The sequence below is a fragment of the Carassius gibelio genome, chromosome B20 (assembly GCF_023724105.1).
Source record: "Carassius gibelio isolate Cgi1373 ecotype wild population from Czech Republic chromosome B20, carGib1.2-hapl.c, whole genome shotgun sequence".
Lineage (NCBI taxonomy): Eukaryota > Metazoa > Chordata > Actinopteri > Cypriniformes > Cyprinidae > Carassius > Carassius gibelio.
In genome coordinates, this window is record NC_068415.1 from 19,728,674 (window position 1) to 19,742,118 (window position 13,445).

At 36.4% G+C, this 13,445-nt stretch overlaps 1 protein-coding gene across 1 annotated transcript; it reads left to right on the forward strand.

Annotated features, from left to right (window-relative positions):
- The first annotated feature begins 322 nt into the window (after nt 1–322).
- LOC127983574 (titin-like) lies at nt 323–13,011 on the forward strand. The gene is made up of 19 exons (XM_052585764.1): nt 323–513; nt 1,158–3,210; nt 4,223–4,384; nt 4,471–4,783; nt 5,148–5,242; nt 5,536–5,561; nt 5,723–5,754; nt 5,872–6,019; nt 6,309–6,468; nt 6,796–6,928; nt 7,484–7,518; nt 9,686–9,761; nt 9,868–9,902; nt 10,712–10,757; nt 10,870–10,959; nt 11,090–11,109; nt 11,208–11,232; nt 11,442–11,546; nt 12,222–13,011. The coding sequence occupies exons 1-19, from the start codon at nt 502–504 to the stop codon at nt 12,244–12,246; spliced, it is 3,591 nt and encodes a 1,196-aa protein (XP_052441724.1). The 5' UTR covers nt 323–501; the 3' UTR covers nt 12,247–13,011.
- Nucleotides 13,012–13,445: the final 434 nt, after the last annotated feature.

Sequence of the window (13,445 nt, forward strand, 5' to 3'; positions counted from 1 at the left end):
AGAGACACATCTCCTCCTGAGAGTAACACACATGCTCTGTGAATGTAATCACAAGAGGTGTGAACAATATTGACCAGTGTTTTTTGTGTTATTTCTAGGATACCTAGAGTAAAGACGTAATGAGAGTTTGATTGCGGCTGTTTGACAATAGAAGCTTTGCCTTCTTGGATTTCTGTTGTTCTTGACTGACTGCATTCTTTAAGAATGAAAACAGTTTTGGCATTCAGTGAAGTGGCTCGTTTGACGATACATTCCTTTATCTCGTCATTAACACATGAACACGCTCATCCAACCTCATTCCAGTTTCTAGGCCATTGGGCAAGTTCTCACTCTACGTGCTATTTATCCTCTAACAACTGCGACACAACACCATTTTAGTTGTACATGCTGGATCTCTTCGACTCATAAAGGAATAACTAAAGGATTATTAATTATGAGGGGCTGAGGAGAGCGAAGTAGTCTTTTTTTATTTTGCCGAACTGCTGAAAGACTTGATTCAGAATGATGGAACAGGTGAGAAACCATGACATGAATTTTATTCTTTTGGCAACTACTGAGTATGAGCTAGTATACTACTATATGGGTTCACAAACACAAATTAATGCATCAATTTAAATTTAATATTGGCCAATTGTGAAGAAAGTTGAGTTGAAGTACATTTACAACAATAATGTTTTTGTAAATACCTCATTTGGGTAGTACCATGCTATTCTTTGAAATATCTTGTAAATACAATAAATATGGTTCTTGTTCAGTACCATGGTATTGCAATCTCTTTTGTAAGAGTTTCCTATACCAAAAATGTATTTATTGATTTACTGAAACTAGCTTATTGCCAATTCAAGTGTCATACTATTGCTTTAAATAGCCAACATTTTCTTAACATGACTCTTTCACCTCAGCTTGTTAATTTTTTAGTGAATATTACTGTGCATTTTGACATAAACTGGTGTGGTTTTGACTATGAAAATGTATGGAATTTGATTGAACAATAATAGTGTGTCATCACATGGCCTTCTGATTTTTGTAAACACATGAAAGTTGTTGCGTTGTTTATCTATTAAATTCTAAGATTTTGCTGAAAATACTAACCTTTCATATGCATTCCATAGTTTAATTTATAGCAGTATTTAATATCTACTACATTTTATACTCAGGATGAATCAAGAGACTTTAAAACCCTGAAGGCACGGTTCCAGGGTGAAAATGGTCTGAAGATCCAGACTAAACCTTCCCTCCCAGAGAAACCCCAAATCGTTTCTCCATCGACAAAAGTCAGCAATCCTTTGATCTCATCCATCAATGCTGCTGTGCAAAAAAGGTCGATTCACGCACCACGTGTAGTCTTCAAAGAGGACAAAAATCTCAATCGCCAGCTCTCTCCACCTTGGGGATTAAAGACCAGAGAGAATCAACCCATAAATAATGACGAACTGCTGGATAATAAGCAGGTCAACACTTTTAAGCAAAATCTGAAAGACAAGAATCTTCCACTGGTTCTGCCTGTGGCTCCAAGAACCAAAACTCAAGAGCCCGACTCTAGCCCACATACACCTGTGTCCGCTTCACCATTCAGAGTGACGACACCCAAAACGTTTGTATTTACCCCTCAAAAAACTAACAAAGATGAATATGAGAAAACAGACCCTGTGAAGGAGGTGAACACTACCAAAAAGTCTCTGAAGGACAGGAATCTTCCATTGGTTCTGCCAGTGGGTCCAAAAAAAGCTGAAACCCCAGAACCTGAACCCAGCCCACTTACGCCTGTATCTGTTCCTCCAGCCAAAATGTCCACACCCAAGAGTTTTGTATTTACTCCTCAAAAAACTAGTCAAGATGAGAATGAGAAGGCAGACACAGTAAAAGAGGTTGCCACTGCCAAAAAGTCTCTGGAAGACCGTAATCTTCCACTGGTTCTGCCAATGGCTCCAATAAAAGCTGATACGCCTAAGCCTGAATCCAGCCCCTATACATCCTGGAATTCCACACCCAATAAGTTTGTGTTTCCCACTCAAAAAACTAGCAAAGATGAGAATGGGGCAAATACAGTGGAAAGACCAAAACCAGCTAGTCGTACCCCTGCTCCAAGTCACCCTGCTCCTGCTGGTACAAATGTAACAGCTACTCCCCCTACTCAAAGTGTACCTGTTGTTCCTAAGGCTGTTGTACCTTCTCAGACCTCAACTGGAATACCTTCTGTCGCCAACATTCCTGCCCCAAGTATGCCAGCTCCACGCAGTTCAACCTTTACCAGCCCTGAGCCAAAGACTCCTGAACCAGCGATTCCAACACTGTCTCAAGCGATTCCTAAATCAAAACCAGAAACCTATATTTCATCTCCTCCTTACACTGAACCTTCTAAACCAAATATACATATGCTCAGTTTATCAGAAGTATTTCCTCCTCCTGAAGGAAGTCCACCTTCAGAATTCACTGATATTCCGCCCCCTGTTTTTGATGAAGACTTTCCAGATGGAGGCTTTTCTGAGCAAACCATATCCACTCCAGCAATACGTACATCTATTGCCCCAGTTCCCCGGAGTCAAGTTGTCTCCAGGTCCCCTGCCCCATCCACCCCTCCAGTGGAATCTCCAGAGCCTTTGGTGAATCCCTTAGAATATACACCTGCTCCTGTCTCAAGCCCTCCTCCAGAAGTGTATACTCCGGCAGCAACTCTAGACGTGTTACTGGAGAATGCAAAAGCTCTAACTGACAAGGCAACTATTAACCCAGAGAAGTCTTATGAGGACCAGTCCTCAACCAGGCCGCTTTCGGCACTCTCAGCCTTGGCGAGAGCAGAGGAGATGGCCTCGGTAAAACGGTCACCAAATGATAGCCGTGTATTTAACCTTCTGGAAAAGGCCAAGAGAAAGTCAACAGTGAGCCCACTGGCTACCACACCTGAAAATACATCTATACCTGAAAATACAACCCTAGTTGAGACAGTTACACCCAAGATACCTCTGCCTGAAACTCCCACACCTCTGCCTAAGACTGCCACAGCTCAGGTGACCCAACCTGATCTAGCTCCACCTGAAAAAACCTTACCCCAGCTTGTCACAACTGTAGAAACCCTGCCTGGGGAAGCCCAACCTGTACCTGAAGTGTTTGATATCCCTAAACTCCCTCCAGTTGACTATGTGGATCATGCTCGGTTGCCCCCTAAAACTTACCCACCTGAAACTGCCGAAGTCAATGGCTTTGACCAAAGTAAGTATCTGTTTAACGCAGGGTTCACACTGTACAATCTTAGCCACGGTTTTGTGGCCTGAGATACATTTCATCCATTGTAGAAGGCTTCTCTTGTTGTAGGCCAGTCATGTATGAATAAGTTTGACATTTGCACAGATGGATGCTTAAATGACTTTGCAACAAAAAAAAAAAGCCTCAGATGAAGTTCTGGTAGTTTCAGAAATTTTGTAGAGTGTTGCTGTTCCTGAGAGTCCAAAAATTAGTCAAAACAAATACATTTTTTTGCCAATTCTTCACCATTATAAATATCTTTTAGCTTTGGAACGCAGTGCTTAAATAACTGTGTGGCAGGAGGACAGGGAGTGTCGGTATGCAAGATATGTAAGTCTATTGTAGCTATGTTGTGCAACATATCTTTCATAATATGAATGACAAAGAATATTCTGTCTAAAGGAAATATCTAAAACTGAGACATTTCAGTTTTCAGTTGAACTAAATGCTAATTAGGCTTACATACAGTGTATTCTCATAAGCAGTTGCTGTAATTAGACCATATTGCTCATAGTGTAGAAACATCTTTACAAAGAAAATAATTGTTTTCATTATAGCCTGAAATTAAAATGACCTCTCCTGTCAATTGTGTGGTATTAAACGTGATTACATTGCTTAAAATTGTGAAAAGAGACAATTCAATCTGGTTTGTAAATACACTTTAGTTTTGTGCATTTGATTAGGCTTGAATATAAACATCATGCTTCCTCCATTTTCATTCCATAATCCTGTTCTACCTGCTGTGCTTCATTGACCACCCCATTTCAATCGGCTTTGCAGACATAATTTTCTCAGTTCCCTATCTAATCCTCATGCTTCTTCTTGAGGCGCATGAATTTAGTCTTTTTTTCGTGTTAGTTTCAGAATGCAATTAATGCAGGTAAAATGTAAACTTTTCTTTAAAAAGTGTATGCATTGCTTGGTGGGGGTGGTGGTCCATTGGTTATCCATTCTAATATGTATTGTCTTGTTTCTGCAGGGGTGGTGACAGTGGTCAAATCAGTGAATCCTCCTCCCCCACCACCTAGGAAGGCTCTGCCATCCACACCCACTGTGGAGTCCCCACTTGAGAAACGAACTCAGTCTCCTGCCAGAGACCTCCAGATTCCCACAACAGCATCAGAACCTCTACAAACACATGGTGACAAAATTACCCCAAAATTCTGAAACTCTATGCTAAGTGTTTGTCTACCTAAGTGATAAATGACCTTTTTTTTCCTTCAACAGAAGAGTCACTATATGACAACTCATTTGAGTTTTATGAAGATGTTGGGGAACCTAAGGCTCCAGCACTTTCAACCTTTAGGCCTCCATCAGTACCATCATCAGTTTCTAGTACCAAAAGGCCAGTTTCAGTTCATGAGGGAGCCTTCCTGAGACAGTTGAGCCCAAAACAGCAGTTGAAAGAGGACATGTTTCCAAACGTGGATGATAGATATGTGGATTATGGGTCTATAAACTCTGGCTCTCCATATCCAGAAACTCAAGCTGCTGTAAATCAGGACTCAGTGCGAAGCTCTCCTTCCTTGACTCCATCAGGGTTAGCCATTAAATTTATGCTCTTTTACTGTCTGTGACTACACTTAAAAAAAATAAAGATGCTTCACGATGCCATAGAATAACCTTTTTGTCTAAAATGTTCCATTAAGAACCTTTAACATCTGAAGAACTTTTCTGTTTCTCAAAATTTTCTTTGTGGAAAAAGAAGGTTCTTCAGATTCTAAAAAGGTAAGGAAGAGATGGTTCTTTAAAGAATCTTTGACTGAATTGGTTCTTTGTGGAACCAAAAATGGTTCTTCTGTGGCATCGCTGTGAAGAGCACCTTTATTTTTAAGAGTGTTTAAAAAGTATACGTTATCAGTATTGGACACTGAATGACATTTTTGTTTCTGGCTTGCCTGCAGGACTCTTGAAAGAGGTGACAATGTCTTTGATGACCAAGTAGACAGTATAAAAAGCAAAACAACAAAGACTAAGAAACAGAAAGGACCTCCAAAGAGTAAGTGCGAGAAGTCTTTACTAAACTATTTTTTTTTTCTAGTTTTCATTAGGTTCTTAAAAAATTTTAACATAATCTAACATAATTTTGCTTCTCAAGTTAATTCTTATTTTTAGGAATGTTTGGATGTTTAACTGGAAACCAGTCTAGTTATTTATGTTCCCAGTAATCTCATCTCTGATGGCCTTCTGATTCACAAAAATGATAAACACACAGGAAATAGTCATGTCACTAGTTTATTTTAGATTCTCTTTTATCTCACTGACGTATGTTTCCTATTATTTGAAACTTAGATCCATATGCTGATGCTCAGGCTGCGGTAAGTTTTACCTTTATTGTTTAAAATAGTTTTAGAATAATTGGTTGAAGTCTTAAGGTTATTTGGAGCATCATCACCTATTATTATGTCTTCTTATTGCATGTTCTGTTTTTGTAATCATTTATTGAAACATATTGCCTTTAATCACCCAACCTTATTAGGTGGAGGCTCCCAAGAAAAGCATGTTCTCCAGGTTTGTGGCAGCATATTCTTTTTAATTCTTAATTCGTGCTATTAATGTAAACTACAGTACGTCTACATTCCCAAAACATCCTATTTGAATGTAATGATGAAAGCATTCCATCCACAGGAAGAACTCAGGAAAAGCAGCAGATGACAAAGAACTAAAGAAAAAAGAGAAACAGCGAGAAAAGGAAAAGGAGAAAGAGAAGGAGAGGGAAAAGAAGGAGCAGAAAGAAAAGGAAAAGAAAGAAAATGAAATGAGGAAAAAATTTAAGGTAATTATTTTATTTTTTTTACAAGTCAGTATTGGTGTGCATGCACCAATAATTGTGAATAATTATTGCTTATTACATTCTCAAAATCCATTACGTATTACAATCCACATCCCACTCAAGAAAATCAAAAGGTGCACTTACCATCACTAAAACCCAATAGTTTTAATCAAACGTGAAATGAGCCGTATATTTCAATTTCTCGCTAACAGCAAGAATTCATTTTTAGGTCAGTTAAGTGATGAGCGCCTGTTAATGTAACTGTCTGTGTGTGTATTGATGTTGAATGCAGATCACAGGCCAGGAAGAGCCCATTTATCATGCTAAAGTGATCGAGGACTGTAAGGGCCGTAAAAACGACCTGCCGGTGAAGGTTGGAGACACCGTGAGCATCATCCGTACCAACAACTGCCCTAAAGGAAAATGGCTGGCAAAGGACAGCAACAACAAATGTGAGCTCAACACAACAATACACAATACACAATCTACACACACACACAAATTAATTTAGCGCCATTATCTTTGCTCTTGCACAAGTCGCAAATACTTAGCATCACGCTAAATTAGTTTACTGATAAATGAGGTGCGGAAAATGAGCATTGTTATGAATTTACCCTGATAAGGACTAACTGCCTAAATAGATCTGTTCCTGAGCAAGGACCTGAAGGAGTCCTTGAGCTCTGACTTATCTGTTAGACTGTGTATGTAAGAGCTTATCTCATTTTTCAGATGCTTCTGCTGGAATGCAGATTGGCAGTGTGCTGTGTATTGTTTTTCAGATGGCTACGTCCCGGTGGAGAATGTGGATTTGAACATCAGTGGCATTATGGAGCTGGGGAAGATGACAACAGCATCTAACAGACCCAACGGCAATGGACTCAGAGACCCAGAGGTCACCAGTACAGGCAGCAGGTAGCCATAGAAATGATCAGGCTCATGTTTGCATTACATGCTAAAATGTGACCATGGACCACAAAACCAGTCTTAAGTGTTTTTTTTTTTTTCTTGTTTTTTTTTTTTTTTTTTTTTTAAATTGAGATTTACACATCATATGAAATTTGAATATCAAATTTCCATTGATGTATTTATTTATTTATTTATTTATTTTTTAGGATAGGACGATATCTGGCTGAGATACAACTATTTTAAAATCTGGAATCTGAGGGTGAAAAAAATAAAAAAAAATTAAAATTACCTTTAAAGTTGTACAAATGAAGTTCTTAGCCATGCATATTTATAATCTAAATAAAGTTTTTATTTATTTACGGAAGCAAGTTTACAAAATATGTTCATGGAACATGATCTTTACTTGATATCCTACCAATTTTTGGCATAAAATAAAAATTTATAATTTGGCTATTGCTACAAATATACAAATATACTCCATATACTGGTCCAGGGTCAAAAATAATCTTGATCTACAGTTTAATCATGGAATTGTTCTTTTTTTCCATGTGTGTGTTTTAGGACCTCTGAGCATTACGGCATGAACCATGATAGCTGTAAGGACCTTCTTTTACTCATTTTCATTTATTTTACTTCTAATATTTATTTATAACATGTTTTTGCATGTTTTACATGGTGTTATCCAGCCATGATCACGAAATGCAACAGAATATTTTGTTGATTACTCTCTGCTGCATTGCACTAGCCCCGCCCACTGTGAAATCTCACTTGGTTCAAAATCCCAACCCCACATTATGCTACAAATATTCTATTATTGAAATACTTTGGAATGCCATCAAGAATTACCATTTTATATATTTCCGATAAATACCACAGTAAAAATACTATTGTATTTTATCTGAAACAGTACCTTAAGGGGTTAGTTCAGTCAAAATTCTAAATTATTTCATTAATGACTCATGTCGTTCCAAACATGTAAGACCTCCGTTTATCTTCGGAACACAGTTTAAGATATTTTAGATTTAGTCCGAGAGCTCTCAGTCCCTCCATTGAAGCTGTGTGTACGGTCTACTGTCCATGTCCAGAAAGGTAAGAAAAACATCTTTAAAGTAGTCCATGTGACATCAGAGGGTCCGTTAGAATTTGTTGAAACATCGAAGATACATTTTGGTCCAAAAATAGCAAAAACTACGGCTTTATTCAGCATTGTCTTCTCTTCCTTGTCTGTTGTGAGCGCGTTCACTGCAGTGTATGATATCCGGTTTGCGAACAAATCACTCAATGTAACGGGATCTTTTTTAAACAGTTCACTTAATTGAAGTGAATCCTTTGAAACGGTTCACGTCTCCAATAAGCATTAATCCACAAATGATTTAAGCTGTGAACTTTTTTAATGTGGCTGACACTCCCTCTGAGTTAAAACAAACCAATATCCCGGAGTAATTCATTTACTTAAACAGTACACTGACTGAACTGCTGTGAAGAGAGAACTGAAGATGAACACAGAGCCGAGCCAGATAACAAACAAAAGATTCATTCATTCTCGAGTCAAGAACCGGTTGCATCGGTTTTCAGATCACCAGTAGTGACGGGAAGTTCGGCTCTTTTCTGCAAACCAGTTCTTCCGGACAGTTCAATTCAAGAAAACGGTTCACCAGTTCTTTTGTGCTCAACTAAATGACATAATTTGCGATGATTGCCCTTGATTCAAGCCTACGGTTTACCCGCGCTCATAACACTAGCACAGAATCAGTTCAGAATGAATCACCAAAAGAATCAGTTCGGTTCAGACGCTCTGTGTGTCGGTCTGCTTCACGCTGAATCACACACACGCAGTATCATCAGCTCCTCGGTTCTCGAATCGGACGCGTCTGACAGAAACGGTTCTTGACTCGAGAACGAGTCAATCTTTTGTTCGTTATCTGGCTCGGCTCGGTGTTCATCTTCAGTTCTCTCTTCACAGCAGTTCATTCAGTGTACTGTTTGAGTACATTAATTACTCTGGGATAAAGTCGTTGTTTTTGCTATTTTTGGACCAAAATATATTTTCGATGCTTCAACAAATTCTAACTGACCCTCTGATGTCACATGGACTACTTTGAAGATGTTTTTATAACCTTTCTGGACATGGACAGTATACCGTACACACAGCTTCGATGGAGGGACTGAGAGCTCTCAGACTAAATCTAAAATATCTTAAACTGTGTTCCAAAGATAAACTGAGGTCTTACGGGTTTGGAACAACATGAGGGTAAGTTATTAATAACATAATTTTGAATTTTGGGTGAATTAACCCTTTAAGTAAACAATGTAATCAGTACAGCATATTTTTATGAGGTTTTATAATACAGAATACAAATCCTACTCAAGACATAAACTCTTTTTTAGTAAATCGAAATATTACAGCTATAGAAATGTGATTACGTTTTATTTATTTATTCATTTCATTGGTGTCAAACGATTAATGGCGAATAATCGCATACCAAATAAAGGTTTTTGATTACAAAATATACAGTATATGTGTGTACTGTGTATATTTATTATGTATATATAAATACACACACATGCAGGTATATATTTAGGAAAAAAATTGTTATATATATATTTGGAATATATTTATATATAATATAAATTATAGGAATATATAAAATATATACATGTATTTTCAAAATATATACTGTATATGTGTGTATTTATGTATACATAATAAATTTTACATGATTAATCGTTTGACAGCACTAATTTATTGATTTATTCTATCAGTCTCAGAAGACAGCGACGAGTGGACATGTGATGAAGACGACCCAGTGTTTGGCTCTGCTGATGAAACAGCACACATGTGAGTGTTGCCTTGTGTGTACATTCGCCTTCTTTTGTACTCAGTTACAAAGCTTGTCTGTTAAGCTGTTGTATTGTTTATGAGGGGTGTATGTTCAATCTTTCAGAGCGCTGAATCAATCACACGCCACACCAGCACAAGGTGAGTCACTGATGAAACACCATGGAAAAATGTTCACAGGAACACTACCAACTGGGAACATCCAAGACTATATTTAGTATATGAGTCATTATAGCTAAAATATATCATACACTATTTCCAGCACATAAGCAAACAAAGTTTATGTAAATGATTATTGTTACATTAAAAGTCAGAAATGACATAAGCTAAAGTCATGAGATAATAAAGACCATTATGACACACACACCCACACACACACAAACTTAACAAATACATAGTTATGACATAAAAAGTTGACATTTTGCTGAAATAATGACATAATCAGAATTATGACCAAAAAACTATTCTGACATTAAAGGTTGAAATTATGACAAAAGTCATAATTCTGACATACAATTTTGAATTCTGACATAAAGTCTAAATTATGCCATAAATGGAAATTATGACATGAACAGTCATAATTCTGACATCAAAAGTTGTAATTATGACATGAAGAGCACTAATTATGAGATGAAAAGTCTAAATTGACATACAGTTAAAATTTACATAAACAGTCATTATAGTGACATAAACGTCCAAATTATAACAATAATTCTAAATTATGAGCTAAAGAAACTCTTAATTATGAAAATTATGACAAGTCAAAATTATGAGATTCTAAGTCATAATAATGACATAAAATAAAACATTGTTCATAATAATAATAATAATAATAATAATAAAAATATTAATAAATTATTATTATTATTTACTTGTTGGTTGTTGTTTTTTGTTTGTTTGTTGTTGTTGTTGTAGTTGTTTTTGTCCCTGCATAAATGTCCTCTTTTCAGTTCCAGTTCACCAAGACCAAATTGATTCAAGTAATATGCATCTGCCGTAAGTTCTATTATCTTCTATTCACTAAAATGACACTTACTTCTTTACTAACTGTGCTCTGTAATAAACCGTTTCACATTAAGAACCCAAGCATTTGTTTACTGTGTTGCAGAAGAAATCAGGAAGCGATTCAAAAACTCTCCTCATTCTTTATGCAACCCAAGACGTCCTCTCAGCCTCTACCACAAAACAACAGCCCAATGTAGGCCATCGCTTTAGTTACCGTCTACTTCCTTTGAATTCTCTAAAGATCGCTTACTGTAAACGATAAGATTACAGGATAGCAACTAATCTCTACTTCCTGTTTCCTTATTTGTCTGTTTGTGTGCAAGAATGCCAGAGCTCACACCAGGTATGTTTCGACTTTCTAAACCTGAATTACATAAACAGTCGCATCTACCCACACTCACTTCTTTCCTTCTTCTTTCCACTTCTGGTTTCATCTGTTAGCACTTGAAGAGGATCCTGACAGCTTGTAAGTGCTCACAAAATATGTGCATGTTCTCACAGATAACACTATGTGTATAATAATTCATGAGATGTCTTTTCCCCGTGCGAGTATGTGGTCAGACTGGTTTTACATGAATGTCTGTGATGGTTCGAAACCATGTCTCATTCCCTCAATCTGTGCAGTTGGTGGCTAACTGCTAACTAGATTGTGTTGTCATTGTATATTTCCTTCAGAAATAAAGAGGAAGAAGATTTAGAAATCTCAGACCTCCAGATTCTTCCTCCTCCAGACTTGTACGCCGACATCATAGTTGGAGACCACATGCCTATTTACAGCAAGTACGTACATTAAACATTTTGATCTTCTGTGACAACATGCCCCAATGGCAGATGATGTTGTTGCACTGTATGGGGTAAGTTGTCACAGGGGTCTAGACATTAAACGGGTTATTATTGAAGTATAGGCAACATTTCTGTAATGTTTCTATTCATCAAACAGAAAAAAAAAAAAGTGAAATGTGAAAAATGTGAAAAATATACTCTAGGGTTCAAATTTTTGTTTTTGAAAAAAAGTATCTTATACTGACCAAGGCTGCATTTATTTGATAAAAAAATCAGTAAAAACGGTAATATTGTGAAATAATATTACAATTTCAGAAAACTGTTTTCTATTTTAATATATTTTAACATGTAATTTATTCCCATGATGCAAAGCTGAATTTTCAGCATCATTACTTCAGACATTCAGCGTCACATGATCCTTCAGAAATCATTCTAATGCTAATGTTGCTAATGCTAATGTTGCTAATGCTCATTCTAAATCGAATGCTGATTTTCTGCTCAAGAAACATTTGTCATTCTCAAAGATTATTCTCAATCTATTTTTACTTCCTCCTCGACTTTTAACATTCAGTGCTGGCTTTAAATTTTACCCCGGTCGTTCCTAACCTCTGACCTTTTTAGGCTATGATGATGTTTACTGACATTTTTAGAGAACATGTTTGTCTATTCTAGGGCAATCAAACCCATCTCAAAATAGTCGACTGACTCCAACTGCGAGAGGGAAAGACGGCCTGCGCTGGATCTTCACTGTTGCCGAGTTCATAACCCTCCTGTGGGCTGTGCTTTGATGAGCATCACAGTAAATGTCACCCACACAAGCTCAAGCGGAGATGTGTCTGTCAAGTGGGGAGAATTATGTTTGTGATTGTGCATCAGTCTGTAAGTGGCTGCGGGCGAGTTCTTCTATATTCATGTATAATATGTTCATTCTGTAAAAAAAAAAAAAAAAAAGAAAAAGGTCAAATGTATGGTGTGGTGAGAAGCTCTTCAGGTTATTTAAGCCATTTCATCTAAGTGTTAGCTGTGAGTTCTATGGCAAAGACAGTCTATCTAGTCTGAGGTTGTCTCATAATTTTAAAATCCACAATTTAGCAATTGAGTTAAAAGCTGACAGATCAAAGTGACAGCTTGTGCAGGTTAAAACGGCTTCACATCTGGGTTCGGTTTTAACAGTTTATTGCAACATCAACATTAAAATGCAGTTCCTGAGTCATCATTATTTTTGTGGCATCATTTACTTAGAAGTTTAGAATTGCAATTTAAACGTTTCTATAACCATGCATTTGTATTAGATTAATTAGTATTATATTATTAGCTTTATATTTGATAAGCATGTTTAAGTATTCCCAGTCTTCAGGGTTACTTCAGGGAAAATATGCTGATGCTTGTAGTGCAAGTTTAAGTGTTGTTTGTTTTGTAATTCTACTGCACATACTAATATAATAAATTACACAGTTGTGTATCTTGTTTTTTTTATTATTTATTATTATTATTATAAATATCTTTACTATAACTTTTCATCAATTTAATGCATAGCTATATAAAAGTATTCAATTCTTTAAAAAAAAGTCTTACTGACCTCAAACTTTTAAACAGTAATGTAAAAAATAAACAAATTAATGAAAAATAAATATAGAAATGAAAATATAGATAATTACACATGCATTTAACGTTCATATTCATATATACACAAAATTGTTGTTCTGTTTATGCTAAGGAAGGAAGGAAAATAAATATTAATATTTAATCAATTAAAAAATTTAGTACTTAATAATAAATGATTAAGTATTTTAAAATGTTTTAATAATTATAAAAGCTAGTCATTCAGAAGTGTGGATCAGCACGATTTTTTGTTTTTGAAATGCTATTTTACTCACCAAAGGTTTTGTTTATTTA

Bases quoted from the DNA above. Each gene is read 5' to 3' on its own strand.
- LOC127983574 (XM_052585764.1), top strand. The intron at 5,755-5,871 runs GTTTGTGGCAGC...TTCCATCCACAG, and splicing joins AAGAAAAGCATGTTCTCCAG to GAAGAACTCAGGAAAAGCAG. The intron at 11,110-11,207 runs GTATGTTTCGAC...TTCATCTGTTAG, and splicing joins AATGCCAGAGCTCACACCAG to CACTTGAAGAGGATCCTGAC.